The 21,544-nt window shown below is 44.9% G+C and overlaps 1 protein-coding gene across 8 annotated transcripts in view; it reads right to left on the reverse strand.

Annotated features, from left to right (window-relative positions):
- SPEN (spen family transcriptional repressor) overlaps nt 1–21,544 on the reverse strand; it is a 148,119-nt gene that overhangs the window by 38,884 nt on the left and 87,691 nt on the right. For all 8 annotated transcript variants that reach the window (XM_089773083.1, XM_075906122.2, XM_089773082.1 and 5 more), the window contains 2 exons: nt 6,733–6,893; nt 2,160–2,360 (listed from right to left, as the gene is read on the reverse strand). In XM_089773083.1, coding sequence (XP_089629209.1) covers nt 2,160–2,360; nt 6,733–6,893 — 362 coding nt within the window. The remainder of the gene's footprint in view (nt 1–2,159; nt 2,361–6,732; nt 6,894–21,544) is intronic.

A 21,544-nucleotide genomic window follows, 5' to 3' on the forward strand; every position in this document is an offset into this window, starting at 1 on the left:
CGGGTTTTGGAAAAAACTTTTTTTTGGTTTAATACTAGAAACTGTTTGAAATTATATCACCGCCTTTAACAAAATACAGTTGTGCCATCTTAGATATCTGCGAACTCTGTTAATGGCAGGAGTTTGAAATCTATAATGGCAGGAATTTTAAATCATGCTACTATACTAATGCCAAGGAATCTGGACCTTTTGTTGCCCAAAAAGTTACAGCATTCTATCTTTGCTGCTCTATACATTTATTCTTTAAACAAATGTCTTTTATTACCAGGACTTAATACTACAAGCTTCAATGTATTCATATATGTGTTGATCAGATCAGATACATGGGAAAACGTATGTTTTGATAGGTCTATTTCTTTAACAAATAATTAAGTACGGTAGATTCCATTGCACTTGTTAAAGGCAGTAAGTGAAAGCACAAACTTGCGTACCTGCAGTTATGGCTTTCTTAAGTTGCATCATTTACAGGCCATCCTTGCTCTAAATCCAAGATAAGTCCAAGATATTTGGAATGTATGGTGGAGAATTTTTTTCCCCATGTTTGACTTCCATTTGCGCAAATCCTTTTTTTTTTTTTTTTTTTTTTGCACATGACTTAAGAGGGGGGAATGGGAGGACTTACAATGCATCAGTTCCTACAAGCGTCAACGACTTTAGTGTGGAATGGATGTATACTGGGGTGAGTTATAGCAGGGATGCCCTATATTTCACATTTCTCAGGGCCTTAAGGAATCTCCTCTTTTCACAGCAACACTTTAAATTTAAGGCAGAAAATAAATCTGTGAGGCTTCAACAACACACCTGAATTGTTTTGGCTGGGAGACAAGCAACTTCAAGTATTACTATCCAAATTTCATGTTGTACTGCAGCCATCACTTTCTAATCACGCAATAATCATGCAAGGAACTACCCTATTGGGGAAAGGGAGGTTTATGATATTTTTATAGAAAGGATACCTGAATGCCTTACACTAATTTATTAATTAGAAGATGGAAAGAAAATAATGTATAGTAAATTTCCGATAATCCGGCACCTTTAGGACCCAGGGTGTGCCGGATTATCAAATATGCCGGACTATCGGAAGGGGGGGCTATGAGGGGTCTAGGGTGGTGTGGGGAGGATGCCACCCCAGACCGCTCATAGCCCCCCCTTCCGATAGTCCAGCTCTGCCCCAGGCGTCCCCAATTCAGCCGCTGCTGGTCAGTTTCAGCAGCAGCTGAATTGGGACGCCTGCAGCAGAGCAGCTGGGGTGCTGCTGGGTTGGTCCTGTAGCACCGCCCCTTGGCGCTGCGAGATCAACCCGGCAGCACCTCAGTTGCTCTTGGGGATGCCTGGGGCAGAGCAGCTGGGATGCTGCCAGGTTGGTCCTGCAGCGCCAAAGGGCGGCGCTACCGGACCAATCCAACAGCACCCCAGCTGCTCTGCTCCAGGTGTCCCCAAGTCAGCCACTGCTGAAACTGACCAGTGGCTGACTCCGGGAAGCCTGGGGCAAAGCAGCTCTGCCTCAGGCTTCCCAGAATCAGCCACTGGTCAGTTTCAGCAGCGGCTGAATCGGAGAAGCCGGGGGCAGAGCAGCTCCAATGGTCCGGCTGCCCGGAGCACTTCCGGGTTCCTGATGGTGCCGGACCATCAGATGCCAGACCAATGGAGTTTTACTGTACCATGAAATAAGTTACTCCAAAAATGAATACTCTTTTACCAGATTTGAAACAATACACATTATTCTATGTAACCAATTTGTTTATACTTCAGAAGTTCAACATGTAAGATAGGCCTTAAGCAGCAAGGACTATGCTGACTAAACAGTGTATTATCCCATATTTCACTGAGGAAATGATGAATGGCAGAACACAATTTATTGGTCACTACAAAAAAATTATCTAACAAGGATGGAAGGCTTCTTTCACGGAGGGTTTCCTGCTACAGAATTTTTTTTCTTCTGATGCACCTAGATCAGTGGCATTTATCATTCCTGCTCTGGGATTTATTCTGTCATGTTTACGAGTTGCAAAGAGAGAATTTAAAGTAACAAGGAAGAGCAATTGCAATGTCTCTTCTACTCAATTTAATACCATTTTACAACAATTTCCATCTATTCACAACTCTTACGATGGTTATATGCCTAAAGGAAAGTTTAAAGTCAGCATATTTTCCCTTACCTGGTCCTATCCACGCTGTCACTTCTATCTGCATCCCAAAGAATAATTTTCCTTTTGATGCATTCAGTGCTTTTTCCTGATCTTCCTGTTGTCGGAAAAACACTAGTCCATACCGCTCTTCAGAAGCCCCATGAATCTGCACAGACGTCACCTTTCCATACTTCTTGAACTCATGGAAAAGTCCATCTTTAAGGCTTGTATCTAAACCCACACACATGTAAAATACAAGTATTATTTTCTAACATTATAATGCTAGACCGCTACTGAAGCCACAAACAGGTTTTGACATCCTAGCCAAATTGTGACTTTGTTTTTAATCTTTATTTTTCACATAAATTACAATAATATTTTTTTAAAATGCATTTATGTTAATTTTAATTTATAGGAGCCTCTGACTGGCCCCCCCCCTTTTTTTTAAAGAATTGAGGACCGATTTTTATAAATCATGGCAGACAGTGGGGCAGCAATGGCTACTTGAAGAGGATACAACTACTGCTAACGGCATCAGGGCCAGAGTGATTATTTGTGGGGCCTTTGACTATATGGAGCGGGAGTGGGGCCTTTAGTGCATTATGGACTCTCATTATGACACTTAACAGGGATGTTGACATATAGTCGTGTAAACGATTAATCAATAAGCCTGATCTTATCAGTTAATCCTAATGAACACACATACTTCCCCTCGCCATTGCTGCCTCTGCATCAGAGGTAGCAAGATGAGGGGCAGGGAAAGGGCGGGAGCTGGTGCCTGCATGAAGACGGCTTTTAAGCCAGCTTCCCATGAGCACCGGATCCAGCAGAGCTGCATGCTCTTCCCATCCACACACTGCTGTGTCTGCAGTGCAGAGGGCAAGGGGGGGCAGGCGAAAGCCAGTACACGCAGGTAGCCGGCTTTCAAGGTAAGAGCCACAGCAGCGGCGGGGGCGGCTTAAATCCAGCTCCCTATAGACAAGAGCTTTGCAGAGCCACCTCCCTCCTCCCCCTGAGCTTTTGCTTCTGTATCAGAGGCGGCACTGCAGAAGGAGGCGGGGGGGGGGGGGGGAGGCAGAATGCCAATGAAGCCTCGGTCCAGACTGTGGGATGGCAGAGGGCTCCCCAGGAGTGGGGTCAGGAGCACACTGGCTGCTGGCCCCACACCTGGAGACTATAGAATAATCATGTAACTGTTAATATTTGGTGTGGTTACATGATTATTCAAGTATCATTACATGATATCTAACATCCCTAGCGCTTGTTTTAAAATGGACATACATATTTTGATCTTATTTGTATAGGTTGTAAGGAACATTTTACTTCTACAAAATATAGATATTTTTAATAGAATTTGAACTTTTAATCATTATTGTTTTATATGTAATAGAATAAATTATCTAAATCTCCAATAGAGATTAGAGCCGTGGTCCCCAACATGGCGCCCGCCGGGGGATTTCTGGGCGCCCGCTGGAACATCTGGGTTGGCCCCGCCCCCGGCGCACGCATGGTGCCGGCTCCAGGCGCGGGACGCATGGGCGGCCCCTCCCCTGGGCGTGCGGCACATGCGCAGGTCCGGCCCGGGGCGCATGGGCGGCCCCAGGGCACATGTGTGGCCCCGCCCCCGGGCGCCCGGCAGCCACGCAACGTTGGGGACCACTGGATTAGAGCCTGGAGCGGAGCCAATAATAGAGCGTGGGGCTACGTGCAGGGAACTAAGTGTACATGCCTCACACCAGCTGTGAACAGCATCAGCCCTAAGACAATGAGTATGGGGGCATGTAAAATATCATTGTTTATTTCTTTCATTATCACCCTTGCTGTTGGCAATACAAGTGAGCAGATATTACTAACAGCAATTCTGTAAAACAGGGTTGAACACATCAAACGAATACCACTGCAACATCTGTGCTAATCCTCTTGGAAAGACAATTGGGGCATGTAGGTTCATCTAGTGTTGGTAAAACAAATTATCTGAGATTTTACAAGATGTCTATGCAGGCCTGCCAACATGGGGAGGGAAAAGGGGACAATTGCCCTTAGGCCTGGTGATTCAAATGCGCTGGTGTCTCGTGGCCACTGCTACTGCAGCAGCGGCTGGAGCCCCGAGCCCTTTAAATGACTGCTGAAATGCTACATGGCATGCTCAGGGCAACTCTGAGGGCTGGCAGGGGGCAGGTCACAGCAGGCTCTGGGCAACACTGAAGGCAATCTGCCCCTGCTCCTGCCCCACCCCTTCTGCCTGAGCCCCTGCCCTCTCCATTTTGCTGAGGGGCCCAGCAATTCTGTCATCCCCCTTGTGTTTATCTGAGGGAGAGAGAGGGGAGGAGAGAGAGAGGATGGCATTTTAGCAGCCTTTCCTCAGAATCCACTGATTCGCATCTCACTTCCTTAGGATACATATTACTCAATACATTCAAAGAACATTAGAATTGCCAAGTCAAGTACTCAAAAGCCAGAAACTGCAAGAATTAAGGCTGCCTGTGCATTAAGATCTCACACGTTGTCAACAGGATCCCGCTCTCATTCACTGCACAGGACCAACAGCTAGTCGAGACTGCACTTCCTCCTCTTTACTCAATGTATGATCACATGCCTTATTTAATGTACACTATCCAAACCCAACTCTGAATACAGAATTATTTCCTCATGGGTTTTTCTATGGTACTTATCACTACAGCAGCTGAATATATTTTCACAGATTATCCTCTTGCAGATAAGGAACCGAGGCAGATAGATACAGTTCTCAGAGCTCACCACAAATTTTGGGTGCCCAAATGGAGGTGCTTATAGCCTGATTTTTCAGATAATTTAGCACTTTCTATCTTCAAAGTACAGCTTTCAGTGTCTTGAGGTGCAGCTATGAGTGGTCACAGCCAGAGGTGAGCAACAATAAAATGAAGAAACCACAATTAGTGGCAACCCACATAAATATGCTTCAAAGACTTCTCCAGCACTGCCGAGAAACTCTGACAGGAGGCAAGTAGCTTTCTAGGGCAACAGTGAACTGCCCTGAGCATGAGACAATCTCCATCTCCTCCTCTCTTCCCCTAGCTAGCCCTGTTTCATTCAGCCTCATTAGCTACACAATACAATACATTCCCAGATCACCATTCCTAGCATGCATTGAATAAGGCAGGGGATCTGTGCGGAAAAAACTGATATCTTGTTACTAAATGCTGAATGAATGCATATGTACAAGACCATCAAATTAAGATGCTCCAAGTCTTCCTCCTCTAGGCTCCTTAACACATCCAGTCCCCCTCTCTCACCCCTTCACATTTTACTCAGTTTTCTTCCTCCTTCACCACATTCCTGGGGACCAATAGCAGGGGCACTGAGAAAGGAGAAAAGAGCCTCTCAGTTCCAGTGGCTCTTAGTAACAGAGAGCAGAAATTGCATGGGAAGTCCTGTTCAGAAGTGAAGCCCTGGGCATGTGCTCGTTCAAAGCGGACAATCTTCAGAGAATTTAGCTGTCAAAGTTTATTACATGCTCTGTATATCTATTGCATGCTCTAAAGCATATACAAGCTGAGGTTTTTTCCCCCTCAAAGGATTGTAATTGGGTCAAATTTGTGTAGTTTTCCCATGATGATAGCAAAGATACATTCCCTACAAAAAAGCAATGCAGGGTCCTACAGTGTTGGACAAACTTCTTTCTATGCTACTAGCTCTGACTGCAGTATACCAGATTATATCTATACCACCACCTAGGTCAGCAAATTGTATGTTGCTCAGAGGTGTGAATATTCCACTCCTGAAGCGGCATAAGACACTAGTGTGCACAGTAGGGATGTAAAGCAAGCAATTGATTAGTCAACTAACAGGTAAACCTAGGCAAGTGGGGGGGGGGGGGGGGGGGAGAAGCAGGAGCCAGTGCTGAGGGAAGCCAGGTTAAAAGCAGGTTGCCACCAGCCCTGTGTGTGTAGTGCTGCCTCCCCCCCCCCCCCCCAGCACTTCCGCCTCTATCAGAGGCAGCAAGGGGTGAAGCGGGGAGGGAAGAAAGGTGCACAAGAGGAGGCTGCCGCGAAGCCTCTGCCAGCAGCCAGCCCGGGCTGCCGCGGACTGGGGCTGCTCCAGTCAGCCAGGCAAGCAGGCTGTCTCCGTCCTGGCTCTTGCTGGGTCCAGGACATACCCCCTGCTGCAGCTCTTCATTTTAAACGTAGTTGTACACTGAAAATGCACAGCCACACAGCAGGGGTAGCTCCTGGACCCAGCACAAGCCAGGACAAGATCACATAATGGTCACTCCATTTGACTTGCCAGGAGGTGCTTAAATGTTAAACAATGAAAAATTATACATCTTATGAAGTCTCCTGAATGTATCATTGTTCAAAACTAAAGGTTTTTCACATATTGCCTGACAATTATACTATAATATTATGACAGCAATAATCTTGAAAATAGGTTTCATAAAGCACGGCTCATTAAACCACACTTACATTTTCCCATGTAATGATAAATGGTACTATTACAAAGGTTAATAAAATATTGCATTTACTTAATACCAGGTATGCATGGTAAAGATAATCTCTCTAATCAGCTCCTATCCTCCCTTTTTTCCTCTCTTACTGACTACTCTGATTTTACATATAGATTTTACCTGTTGAGCGCACTGGAAGATTTTGAACCTTAATCCCAAAACTTTTACGGGGCTCATCTTTCTCCAGAGATGGAAGCAGCTGGGATGCGGGTGCTGGAACTGCTGTAGACTGAACTGATCGTGCTGGAGACTCATCACTTGAGCTGCTGCTGGAGTCACTGCTATAAAGGGGTAAAAGAAAAAGCAACTCAGTATGAAGAGAGAAACAGACAATGACTGGGAGCTAATGGATGTTTTCAAAATTTAAAAAAAAAAGTTTTTTTCTTTGTCTTTCTGAAAGACCATAAAAAGTACACTCTGCTGAATACTAAGATACTGTTCATATCCGTAGCAGTCAAAAGTATGCAGGACAGTAACCATTTTCCATATCTAACTATAAATTGTTATATTTAAAATGGCAACTAATACCAATTAAACTGTGCTACTGAAGAAAATTACTTAGAATGGATTATTTAAAAGTGTTTCCTTTTTCCTCTGATGCAGAAAACCAAGTTTCCATAGCACACTCCTGGTTATACAAAGGAACACAATCATCTTCCAAATATTCTCTTACAAAATCCTCAGAGGAGTAAGGGAGGAGACAGTCAAGGAAACAGAATATAGGTAAAATGTCAAATAGATCTTGTTACATTCCATCACAATGGAGAAGATTTAATTAAGTGTAGTACAGAATTTCATCAGCTCAGGAGTTGTGTGGGAAGACTGAAAAAATATACAGGTCTGCTGAGGCCTTAAAATCCCTTTCAGCATTCTCATGCATAAAAGGAAATGCTACGGCATTGCCAGGTGTTTCTATCAATCTGAAAATTGGCCTCGCAGTTTCTCCCTAATGTGGGAGCGATATCTTTAAAAGAAGATTCCCACCTCAAAACAGAGGACATGGAAAACTAACATCTCTTTTGAGAAAATTAACACAACTGTTAACTGGGCAACAATTAACTAAGTATATGTGAACCATCAAACATAGTTCACAGCCCCCCACTTGGAAGCAGGTTCTTAGGATCTAAGTCCTTTACATTTGTACAAGCTATGGAACAGGAATTACACACCAGATCAAACCCATAATCCATTTAGTGTAGTATCCTGACCAAGAGTGACTACTAAGAGATGTTCCAAATAAGAGTGAATAAGACAATTCACTCATGTGAAAAGACCATAAGAAATTTCTGAGGGAAATAAAATTAGGTAAATGAACAATACTGGAATACAACAATTCTGAGGGTTAATAAGTTGCAAGGTGATGAACACTTGAACAAATAATTTTAACTGATCCTATGCACTGCTTGGAAAAAGACATGAGCATCTTAATTAAATCCTTTGATCACTGGGACGCTCCAGGGTATCAGAATTTGGTTCTTATGGGCCAACTGCCCCTAGGGATGAGCATGAAGTACAGCTCCCTTCACAGGGAATGGAAGTAGCATCAAGCAGCCATTTTCATATTCTTGGTAGTTTATTATTCTGTCTCCCAGAATAAGTGTGTCATGCTTTGGACCTAGGGAGAGCAGGAGGATGACACCTGGGAGGAGAAAGGACTGTGGAAAAAGTTTGGCAGGATGTTAGACATGGGAGTTTGGAAGAGGTAGGGGGCTGTTACAAGAAAGGAAAACCATGAAGAAATCTAATTTAAAAGGTGAGTACTTCTCAGAAGCTGTTTTCTGTTCTTCTCGGTCTTGTTTTTAAATTGTAATTAAGCATTCTGGGTGCTGGTCTTCCCTATGAACTTAGGCTGACATTCAGTATTAGGTCAAACTTATAATGAGCGTGTTTACACTGCGGAGTCCTTCCTGTTGATTTAAAGGGCTAAGTGAAGGGGCTGTAAAATGCCTACTACCCGCTCACCCTAAGCAGCGAATGTTATCCAGGATTAACACAGCCTGTGGAAATGAGTGACCATTACTAACTTTCACCACTCCCCTCTCCTTTTACTGCACTCTTGTCAAGTCACACCTGCCTGGAGTACATTATGGCCAAGTGTGAATGAAAACCCCTGCTATGGAGCAAAAATGAGAATCCCTGCCCAGCTGCACCAATGGGTTTCCCATCCCTTTCCCCTCCTCTGCTGCACCTTGACTTTCCTCTGTTGCCCTAGCGGTGTCTCGCTATGTGTCTCGCATGACCTTCTTATCAATATACTAGAGAAATACAATGTAGATGGGGCTACTATCAGATGGATGCACAACTTGCTGGATAACAGTTCTCAGAGAGTAGTTTATTCATGGTTCACAGTCATGCTGGAAGGGCATAACAAGTGGAGTTCCACAGGGGTCAGTGTTGGATCCGGTTCTGTTCAATAACTTCATCAACGATTTAGATAATGACATAGAGAGTATGCTTATAAAGTCTGCAGATACCACCAAGTATGGCAGGGATTGCAAGTGCTTTGGAGGATAGGGCCATAATTAAAAATGATCTGGACAAATTGCAGAAACGGTCTGAGATACACAAGATGAGATTCAAGAAGGGCAAATGCAAAGTACTCTGCTTAGGAAGGAACAATCAGTCTCACACATACAGAATGGGAAGCGACTGTCTAGAAGGAGTACTGCTGAAAGAGATGTAGGGGTCAAAGTGGACAAGCTAAATACAAGTCTAGAGTGTGACACTGCTGCAAAAAAAACAAAACACACACACACAAACACGATTCTAGGATGCCTTAATAGAAGAGTTGTAAGCAAGACAGGAGAAGTAATTCTTCCACTCTTCTATGTACTTATTAGGCTTCAATTGAAATAGTGTGTCCAATTCTGGACAACACATTTCAAGAAAGATGTGGAGAAACTGAAGAAGGTACAGAGAAGAACAAATAGAAAATATGACCTATGAGGGAAGACTGAAAGAACTGGAAAAGCGACAAGGAGTCCTGTGGCACCTTATACACTAACAGATATATTGGAGCATAAGCTTGCGTGGGCAAAGGCCCGCTTCGTCAGATGCGTGTGAAAGAATTGGGTTTGTTTAGTTTGGAAAAGAGAAGGCAGAGAGGATATGATAGCGGTTTTCAAGTACCTAAATGGTGTTAACAAGGAGGAGGGAGAAAAATTGTTCTCTTGGGCCTCTGAGGATAGGCCAAGAAACAACAAGCTTACATTGTGGCAAGGAAGGATAGGTTGAACATTAGGAAAAACTTTCCAACTGTCAGGGTGGTTAAACACTGGAATAAAATATCCTAGGGAGATATTTAAGAGCAGGTTAGATAAACATCTATTAGGGATGATCGATCTAGACATTGTTTGGCCCTTCCATGAGGGCAGTGGACTTGACTTGATGACCTTGAGGTCCCTTCCAGTTCTAATATTCTATGTACTCTCCCCTCTGGGATAGTCAGGCAGTGATAAGCATGTTCAGAGCCAGGTTCAGGCGATCTGCGCATGCACAGATCGCTGGACGGCACAGCTGGCGAGCAGGGCTCACCGTGGTTCAGCGAGCCCTGAGCATGTTAACAGTGCAAGTGTTTCAAAGGGGCTGGAACAGCACTGTCTCTAGTGTTAAAAATAGACCTTCTTAAGATGTTGGCCTTGGAAAACCAGTCTCAGGAAGTTCTAACTCCTGCAGCATGTCTAAAAAGGGCACAGAAGTGCCCAAGAAAGACTAGAGAGGAGTTTTTGCAGTATGTTCTGAGGCATGCTGACACCCAACACAATTGAAGGAGCAGAGGGAAAATGATAGGAGGGAACGTAAGGAGAGCATACAGTGGCTCCTAACCATTATGGGGTAGCAAGTGGACAAGCTGGAGGCACTGTTGGCACTGCACATGGAGCAGCAACTGGTCCCCCTTGCAGCCGGTGTCACAAAACTGTTTTCCATACACATGCACCCATCACCACTAACACAATTTGGGCACCACAGCCGCACACCACACCTGCCCCACCCAACCTTCATTCATGCAAATTCCCACATGCTCCCAATGCACTCAGTTTCCATCTGCATGTAGTTTAGCTCTGATGAACAGCAGCCTCCATTGCACAACATATCAGACAGTGAAGCTGCTTATGTTCCTAGGACAGGGCTGGGCAAGATGCGGCCCAAAAGCCAGATCCAGCCCCCCTAACACACTTTGATCCAGCCCACGAACTGAATCGGGCCTCTTTCTATTTATAACCTGTGGCCTGTGCCACCAAATTTCCAGGATGTGGATCAGGCAGCAGGATCCTATTTAAATGGCTCTCAGCTCCTGGTCGTGCTGCTACCCTGGCAGGGGCTGGAGCAACAAGCTCTTTAAAGAGCCAGAGCAACCTCAAGTGTCTGCCAGACAACCCAGTAGCCATGGGGCCAAGAGATGCAAGTCCTTTGCTTTGTTTTTAATTCTAAGCCTCTGGCTCCAGGCAACTTTGAGGGGAGACTAGTCCCCAACCCTGCCTCTTCTGCCTCAGCCAGTGCCCCCTTCCAGGGTGGAGCTGGCCCATGACCAAGTACCAAAATTCATTAAGTGGCTCCCCTGTGCACATATTTCCCACACCTGTCCCTAGGACATATAAAAACCATGAAATTCTCATGGCATGCCTCACCACCTCTCTCTTCTCCTCTCTGTCTCCCATACCATGCAGATGTTTCATACTTCAAATGTGTCCTTTGCTCACTGTGAAACATGAATCTCATTTATTAAGCAAAGAAATCTCTATTCCATTACATGAAAGCAAGGAAGCATACCCCAGCAAAGGTATAGTTACTGTAGCACTAAGTGCAGGGCACGGACAAATCAGTAATCACCTAGTAACACAGCCACCGCACTCTCATGAGTCACAAGTTTCGTTAATTTCAGCATCAAAATGCTGCCTTTAGGCATCCCTGATCATTGCAGCCCCACGCTGTGTTGCTCTAGCAGCCCTAGTTTCGGGCTTCCCCAACAGTGATCTTCTGGTCTGTGAAGAAAGTCCCTGCTTGCAGCTTCCTGAACAGGACAATGCACCTTTCTGGATCAGCCTGTATTACTGTCCGCGAAACAACCGTGGAGATCCACAAGCACCCACGGAACTAGAGAGAAATACACAGAGGTTAATGTTCTCTGAGGCTAGGTGATCTGGTGCCAGAACTGGAATGCACATGCCATCTATCACCCCACCACAGTAAACTGTCAGGGCTTTACATCTGCCTTTGTAGGCATGACCAGAGTTGACATTCTGTGACGTAGTTGGGACTTTATTCAGTTTGCTTTGTTATGCTGTATGTGATTCCTATTGACACTGCTGAGCAGCACGGGACTATCGCCCAGTGGGGGATAGGAACTTTGGGTGAAAACTCCTGAGGGAAGGCATGTAGAGAATGGCCCAGGCCATCCTGTCACCTGATCCTAGGACAGTGGTTCTCAACTTGTTTCAGTCCACGGACCACCAGGCCAATCAAAAAATTTTCGTGGACCACCTCCTTTTTGAGATGGATGATGCGTCGCATGCTTGTGAACACAGTGTAAAACAGCCTAATGGCGATGCCTGCTCACGCTGTGACACCTTGGACAATGTTCCTGTGGACCTCCAAAAAAGTCACCATGGACCACCAGTTGAGAACACCAGTCCTAGGGGGAAGATGCAACCAATGATAGTCAGATAACACCATAGGCCCGGGAAATGAGACAAAAGAGGCGGCGGGGGAGTTTGGAGGACTATGGACTGGTTGCCCTCTCTCTCATTGAATTTAGGATGTAAGAAGGGGGCTTGGAGAAGGAGGAGGTACAGGGCTGAAAGTACCTTCTCCCCAAGATGGATGATACTGACTGCTCCTGGTTATTGTGCTATGCTGTGTCCCTGTGAATCAATAAACCTTCTGTTCTACCTGCGAGTCACATCTGACTGCAGATGGGGGTGAAAGGCCTAGGTGGCTCCCCACTCTTCGGTGACACATTCATGTCTCAAATTAAGGACAGTGTAAACACTGTGATTGTAATTTGGATTTACTGGCCTCCAGGTGATGACCCAGAGTGCTCCAGTGTGAATGCTCTGGCCAGCGCTTTGAACTCCAATGCTCTTCCACCAGGTGAGCAGACAAAGCCCTGGGGAACTTTTGAATGATCATTCTCTTTTGGAGCAGCATGGACAGCTCATGAGCACAGCAGAGCATGCACAGCCAGAGGCAAGAACTCACTCCAGCAAGGATCCTTAAAAAAACCACTGCATCTGGTGTGGGGGTGAGGGGTTTTTTGCGGGCAAAGAAACACTGTTATCTTTGCCAAAATTGCAAAAGTGCATGGTGAATAAGGGGTACACCAGGGATACACAGCATTAAATAAAAGGTGCTTAGAAAGCGTACCACAGGACATAGTGAACAGTCTGGTTCTGAGCCACAGACATGGGAGGGTGTCAGACACCCATTAACCATTCACAGTTTCATCCCACCAGGCATTGGGTCCCTAACCCAGAATACGAATCTGGTGCAGGAACTGTGGGATTGCTACCCACAGTCCATCATTCAGTGCAACTCCTGAAAGTATGGATGTGCTCTGTCTATTACAGCCACCTAGTGGGGACATGGAAAAATCACATTTGTTAAATCAGAAGCTCAAAATATAATTAAATAAAATCAACCTATTTTTGTAATCACAATAGGGATGTAAAATTTCGATTATTTTGCTAATGGAATAGTCAATGCAATTTGCATTGACTATTCAATTAGTCAATAAGGGCGCTTCTACTTTTGAAGTGTAGCAATAGCCTGGCCCAGGGCTGTTGCTACACTTCAAAAGCAAAAGCGTTGCGGGGAGCATGTGCTGCAGCTTTGAAGCACACCCTCTCCTCTTCCCCCACTCCCCCACTACCTCTTTCTGATAGAGGCAGCAAGGGTGGGGGGTGGGAGAGGAGATTAGTCTGTTGACAATCTGATAAGCATTTGCTTATCAGATAGTCAACTAGTTGTTCACATCCCTAAATCACAAGTAGTCCTGTGGCACTTTAGGAACTAACAAATATATATAGCATCATGAACTTCCATGGGCAAAACCCACTTCTTCAGATGAGCTTGAGTGGAGAAAAAAGGGAGGACTAACAGAAAAAGAAGGGAGAGAAGAAAAATGTATCTGTCAATAGCAGTGAAGGTGCTAATGAGGCTAACAGAGTGGACTGATATTTAGCTTACCCATATTTAGCTTTTGATGTCAATGACATGTTAAAAGTAAAGACGACTGGTTTTATAATGGGCCATCCAGTTAGGGTACATCTACAGTGCACAGCTATTTCAGGATACCTCAGCTATCCCGAAATAACTACCCTGCATCTACACAAGCCACTTACTTGGAAATATTTTTTAAAATAATAATAGGCACACTGTTTCACCATCCCAGTAATGCTCATTGCACAATGGATAAGGGATGGTTCGAAATAGCGTGTTATTCTGAAATGTGGTGCTGTGTAGACACGCCAAATTTCAAAATAATTTTGAAGTAACAGATGTAATTTGTGTACAAAATTGTATCTTATTTTGAGTTTAGGGTGCTGTGTAGATGCACCCTTACTGTCTTTGTTAAGCCTCAGAGAAATAGTGTCAAATTTGCAAATGAAGGTCAATTTTGCACTCTCTCTGTAGTTGACTTGTGAAAGTCCTTTGTAGAAGAACAGTCACTTTTAAATCCATGAATGAGTGCCCAGGCAGGTTATAATATTCCCCTACAGGTTTATATGTTAAGTCATATCAGAAATGGTGTATGTCCACTTATCCTTTGTTGTAGAGACTGTCCAGTTTGGACAATACATGGCATAGGGGTATTTTTGGCACTTGATGGCATAGATCACAATAGAGAATGTGCAACTGTATGAGCCCCCCATGATGTGGCTTATATGGTTAGGACCTGTGACGGTGTTGCTTGAATAGGTGTGTGGACAGAGTTGGCAACGGGGTTTATTGCAGGGGTAGGTTCCTGAGTGAGTGTGTCTGAGGTATATGCGGTTGCTTGGCAGCTACAGCCCTGTCCGGGGGTAGGGGGGGAAGCAAGCTCCCCGCTGGGACCCCTGTGGACAGAGGCTGCTTTGCAGCAGCATCCCCTATCCACCCCTGCTGCTTCTCAGAGGATGCAGATGGCACCCCAGAGCAGTCCCGGCTTGCATTGATCGCCATGCTTCTGCATTTTAAATGTAGTAAGAACCCCGCGACTCTTACCTCATTTAAAATGCAGAGTTGCAACATGGGTGGTTCTGGAGCCCGCATGAACAAGGACAAATTGTATAGACTCGATTAGCCAGATAAATCACATTGTAACATCCTTAGTCACAAATTGTTCCATTCTTCAAGCTAGAGAAAAGTGAAAGGCCTACTTAAAATAATAATTTGCCTTACAAACGGGTTGGTGTTACTTAAAGCAACACTGAAAACATACCTGTTAGTAAACATAAAAGTCCTCTTCTGTCTTTATTTTCTATTAAATCAAGAACAAAATTCAAAAGAGCCCAATATTGCAATCTTAGTCATGGTGGGCAGATTCCTGTGCCTATATAGAAACAGGTGTTATGAGATTCTGCCACTGTGTAATGGTCTAGCTGTGGTGACAAGATTACAGAACTGGATGCCAACATTTACTTGTATCACAGGCTTCAGCACCTAGAACATTTTTGTCTACACACCATCCAAAGCCTCCCTTCCCCCTCCCTTGTTAAAATTGTGAGAGAGAAATCCCAAGTCACATTATAGTTTCATAACATATATTCCAGTGTCACACTATTCTTTCAACAACTTGAGAGTAAAGGTTATAAATTCTATTATACTTTATATTTATATAGGAAAAATGTCTGCGCTTGAAAAAATGAACACAAAGCAAGTTATTCTTTTTGTTCTCCAGCAAAAGGGAGATGAGAGATTCCAAACTAGACAATGAACAAGGATACCTGCTGCTTCTTGTCAATGGCAGGCTGTGCTGAATCAAGGGATATCATAGCCTGCCTTGCCCTTTTGCAATTTTAAAATGTGGGACAATTGTTGTTTCTGCAAATTGATTACAGAACTGAGTCAGCCGTCTGTTATTACAGCTATAGCCACAAGGAAACACTATAGCCATTCATGTAAAATAAATTACAAAGAAGCATTAAGGTACACCGAACAAAGTAATTTTAAAACCTGAAGTTTGGCAGTGAGTCCCTTGTAGTTAGAGTGGGTAAAAATACATTGGAAACCATTGTGATTTTTTTTCCAGAGGGAAATTTATATCAAATTGCAACAAAAATATTAAAATGACTTAGTTATAACTCCCTTTAAAAGAGAGCTTATATGCGTAATTGGTAATTGATCCTTAATTCTTTTAGCAGTACTCAGACAATTTTTCTCCAAAACTAACTGAAATCAGCTTATCTACTCAGTCTCTTTTTTTTCTTCCTCCCTTCCATTTTTTCCTTCCCCCCCTTTTCATTATTTATTCTTAGATCTGCACTTCCAACTCTCCTGTCATTTGAAGAAATGGGTTGTGCCCACGAAAGCTCGACACTATCTACATGTTTTGTTAGTCTTTAAGATGCTACTAGACTATTTGTTTTTTTAAAGCTTTTCCTGTTACAGACTAACTCGGCTACCCCTCTGAAGCTTTTGAAATCAGCAGTTCAGCCTAGATCAGCTAGAAGTCAATCAGCAGTTAGGATAATTAAAAAAAAAAAAAAAAAAAAAGATATTTCCTTCAAAGATCTATTAAGGACAGTAAGGCCTTGTCTATGCTGGCACATTTTGTCACCAAAATCTGAGAACGTTTACACTGCAAAGCAACTTTTGTCGTGAAAAAACCCACCATTTTGGTGTTTTGAGTAAAACACCAAACACCAAAACTATTCTGGTGTTTTGACAAAAAACTTCCAGCCCCATGAGAGAGTTTTGTCTTTTACCCTCCCTTTATTGTCAACAAACATTTGGGGACTCTGCTGCTTGTTTTGTCTAGAGCACTGGCTTTCACCAGTCTCCCACAATGCCTGCACTGATGGCTGTGCTCAATGTTTTGTGATCTCTGCTGCCCTGCAAACACACAACCCCTCCCCCTCTTCCAAACCTCCAAGTAGTATCGGACTAGCAGTGAGCCGCTATTTGGGGAACAAACAAATAAATGGAGTGCTCCTAATATGTCAGGAACATGACAACAGGCTGACTGCTGCTGCAGCGGGAGGACTGGAGACACTGCTGTGCTGCTTTTACATTCCTCAGCAGAGGGGAATCACAAAGCTACGAGGCAAGTAGCACAGGGATCAGCTCTACCATCCCACAACACTGCACTATGGGATGCTTACCCACATTGCTTCACAGTCAGAAGCTGTTCTGTACCCCCAAAGAAGCGATCCACTCTCAGTTCTCAGAGGCTGTGGTTGATGCACCTGGCAACTAGTCTCAGAAAGCACTCAAACGACTTGCAAGGATTGGGAGGCTTTTAGGTTCTGTGTGATGCCACTATCAGCACAGGGTCAGTCATATGGAGAACAGACCATTGATGCAATCTCTTATGTTTCAGTAATCTGCCTCACAAACCTCATCAAATTGTCATGCAGCTGCTGGGCCAGCCTTCTCAAACTAGCTGGCAAAGCAAATGTAGTATTTAACTCCTGAAGACTGACATTCCCTGGCCACTGTGCCCTCTGTGCAGTGATGATCCACGTATGGTACTGGACAGAACCTGCAATCAAGTAAAAGACCCTCTCCTTTGCTTCTCTGCTCACCCTAAGCAGCACATTGTCTTACAGCAGGGGTGTCCAAACTTTTTTCAAAGAGGGCCAGATTTGATGAAGTGAACATGCGTGAGGGCCGACCATTTTGCCTGACATTCTTTGAACCGTTAAAATTAAATGCAAATTAACTATTTTATGCAAAGTTTATTGCAAACGACATACTTTTCATTTCGTCACATGGATGACAAATCTAAACAGGTGTTAAATCACTCTGCCTTTCATATCTGAAGGCCAGATGAAAAAAAAATCCAGGAAGCTGAAATGTCAGGAACATTGTAAAGTACATTACATATTATTGGTAAAAAAGGTTGTCTGTAACTTTTAAGTTCAAAAAATATGAACAGGAACATAACACCAAGTATACATGTTGTGTCCAAATATATTTGTAACTGATTTAGACCAACTGACATTAACTGAGATTTTAGAATGTATTCATCTCAATACATATGGATTCATTGGGGGCCATAAAAGATAGATATTGCCAGATTACCTGTGGGGCTGTATTAAACCGGAACACGGGCCGCAATTGGCCCGCGGGCCGGACTTTGGACATGCCTGTCTTACAGGATGAACACAGTGCATGGAAAGGAGTGGCCATTACTAAACTTCCCCTCTCCCTTCCTGCAGTGGTTTCCCCAAATCACACCCAGAGTACAGTATGTCTACTTGTGAATAAAAACCTCCTGCTCCCAAGCTTGGCTGCACAAGGGATTGCCCTGCAATGCTGCAGCAGGGGTTCTCCCAGTCCTTTCCCCTCTTCCTCTGCACCTAGACTTTCCCCATCTGTCCTAATGGTGAACTCACCATTGTAGGGTTCCTGTATGTTATGTACGCTCTCTAGTAATCAGGCAGTGATAGGTATGTGAACAGTGCAAGTTTTTCAAAGGAGCAGTGCTGTCCCTAGTGTTAACACTCTGCAACATGTTGCAATTTTGTCCACTATGACCCCATGATCTCTTTCAGCAATATTCCTTTCTAGACAGTAGCTTCCCCATTCTGTATATGTGAAACTGTTTATTTTAAGTAGAGTACTTTGCATTTTTTTCTTATTAAACTTCATCCTGTTTACCTCAGACCATTTCTCTAGTTTGTCCAGATCATTTTTAATGTTGACCCTACCTTCCAAAGCAGTTGCAACCCCTCCCAGCTTGGTATCATCTGCAAACTTAATAAGTGTACTCTCTCTGCCATCATCTAAGTCCTTGATGAAGTTATTGAACAGAACCAGCCCCAAAACAGACTCCTGCAGAACCCCACTTGTTATGCTCTTCCAGCAGGACTGTGAATTGTTAGTAATGCATGGCAATCGCACTGTGGAAACTGGCTACTCCAGACAGCTTTTGCTCAGAGCACCAATCACTATGGAATGGGAAAGTCAATCTTTGGACTCTTGTAGATGGATGTGTGCAGGGCCATCGAAAGCATCCTTCTCCAAAAGACGGTGACTCTGAGCAACATGCTTGAAATTGTAGATGCTTCGCACAGATGAACTTCCCAAACTGGGGTGGGGTGGTAGATGGCTTGTACATTCCATTCTGGGCACCAGACCACCTAGCCTTTGACTACATCAACAGCAAGGGGTATTCCTCCATGGTTCTGCAGGCACCTTTGGATCACCATGGGGGTTTCACAGACAATAACAAAGGCTGGTCCAGAAAGGTGCATGATGTATACATCATAATATTCATGAAGGGAAGGGTGAAAAGTTCACTCGGAGCTGGACTGCTGAGGCACAGCGCCTGGAGGCTGAGTTTGAACAGGGATGCTTTGAGGTAGCAATTTGATGCTGAAAGTAGGTGAAACTTGTTGTCAATGGTTGTGCTACTAGGGAGTTACTGATTGGTTTGTGCGCCGCACTTAGCGCTACAGTAACCATAGCTTCTCTCAGGTACACTTGCTTTCATGTAATGGAATAAAGATTTGACACACATGAATTACATGTGTTCTACAGAGTGAATATATGACGCATGTGAAGCATGAAACATCCACACTGTGTGGGAGACAGGAAGGGAGAAGGTGGGAGAGGCAGGAGAGTGAGGCATACCCCAAGAATTCGATAGGTTTGTATATGTCCAAAAACATATGCAGCCAAGCAGTCTGCTGTGCAGCGGGGGCTGCAGCTCATCAGGACTAAACTGAGTGTGGATGGGCATTGAGTACATTCATCGCTTGTGAGAATGGATGGAAGTTGGGTGGGCAGGTATGGAGTGCAGCAGATAGTGCCTAGGAACAGAGTGGCTCCCAAATTATATTGGTGCCGATGGAAAACAGTTTTGTGACACCATCTGCGGAAGGAGGAGAGGGGACAGTCTTGCAGTGCCTTCAGTGTGTTCACTTGATGCTCCATAATGTTTAGGAGCCTCACCATGCTCTCCTTAAGCTCCCTCCTGTTACTATCCCTCCATTCTTTCAATTGTTTGTGGTTCGCATTAGTATGCCTCAAGACATCTCACAGAAATGGCTCCCTAGTCTTTCTTCAGCACTTTGGTGTCCTTCTCTGATGCTTTGCAGCAGTAAAAACTTCCTGAGATTGGTATTCTGAGCCCAGCTTTATTGAGGACAAAATTGCAACATGTTGCAGAGTGTCCATTGTAATGTACATGCTAAATACCGTATATACTCGAGTATAAGCCGAGTTTTTCAGCACAGTTTTTGTGCTGAAAAATGCCCCCCTCGGCTTATACTCGAGTCAGCATCTCGAGAACTGAGGCGGGCAAAGCCTCAGAGGTGCGGGACCCCCCTCCCCCGCGGCTGCGGCTTCAGTCCGGGAGCCTGTGGTCTGCTGGGAACGGTCCCCAGCAGACCACAGGCACCCAGATTGAAGCGGCAGCAGCGGCGGTTCCCCGCGCCTCTGAGGCTTTGCTCTGGCAAAGCCTCAGAGGCGCGGGACCCCCCCGCGGCTGCGGCTTCAGTCCGGGAGCCTGTGGTCTGCTGGGGACGGTCCCCAGCAGACCACAGGCACCCAGATTGAAGCGGCAGCAGCGGCGGTTCCCCGCGCCTCTGAGGCTTTGCTCTGGCAAAGCCTCAGGGGTGCGGGGAACCGCCGCGGCTGCCGCTTCAATCTGGGAGCCTGTGGTCTGCTGGGGACCGTCCCCAGCAGACCACAGGCTCCCGGACTGAAGCCGCAGCCGCGGGGGTCCCGCGCCTCTGAGGCTTTGCTCTGGCAAAGCCTCAGTAGCGCGGGAACCGCCCGGTGCCCCTGGTCTGCTGGAGACGGTCTCCAGCAGACCAGGGGCACCGGAGCAGCTTTCGCCCCGACTTCCGGGGCTAGACCCGGTATCTATCTTCATTTTTTACATTTACCAGTAGCTGCCTCATTTCCTACCCTAGGCTTATACTCGAGTCAATACTTTTTCCCAGTTTTGGGGGGTAAAATTAGGTGCCTCGGCTTATATTCGGGTCGACTTATACTCGAGTATATACGGTATATGATTTTGAGATGCATTTATGGGAGTGTTGTGAGCAAGACACGAGAAGTCATTCTTCTGCTCTACTTTGTGCTGATTAGGTCTCAATTGGAGTATTGTATCCAGTTCTGGGCACCACATTTCAAGAAAGATGTGGAGAAATTGGAGAAGGTCCAGAGAGGAGCAACAAAAATGATTAAAGATCTAGAAAACATGAGCTATAAGGGAAGACTGAAAGAACTAGGCTTGTTTAATTTAGAAAAAAGAAGATGGAGAGGGGACATTATAGTGGTTTTCAAGCATCTAAAAGGGTGTTATAAAGAGGAGGGAGAAAAATTGTTCTCCTTGACCTCTGAGGGTAGGACAAGAAGCAATGAGCTTAAATTGCAGCAAGGGAGGCGGTTTAGGCTGGCGAGCAGGGAAAACTTACTGCCTGTTAGGGGGGTTAAACACCGGAATAAATTGTCCAGGGAAGTTGTAGAATCTCCATCAGTGGAGATATTTAAGAGCAGGTTAGACAAACACCTGAACAGTGGTTGGGTCCTGCCATGAAGACAGGGGACTGGACTCCATGACCTCTCAAGGTCTCTTCAAGTTCTAGTGTTCTATGATTATCCACTGGCAGGGCAGCTCTTATTCATGTGTTTTTGTGCTGCAGGCTGGGGCTGAGTTCAATACTCAGTCCAATGAAAGTGGCTATCCTCACCTGAATGGTTGACAGACTATCCTATTGCCTCTGTATAAATACATAGTACACCCACACCTGAAATACTGCATGCAGATGTGGTCGCC

Source organism: Pelodiscus sinensis, chromosome 24 (genome assembly GCF_052426305.1).
Source record: "Pelodiscus sinensis isolate ZL-2025 chromosome 24, ASM5242630v1, whole genome shotgun sequence".
Taxonomy (NCBI): Eukaryota; Metazoa; Chordata; order Testudines; family Trionychidae; genus Pelodiscus; species Pelodiscus sinensis.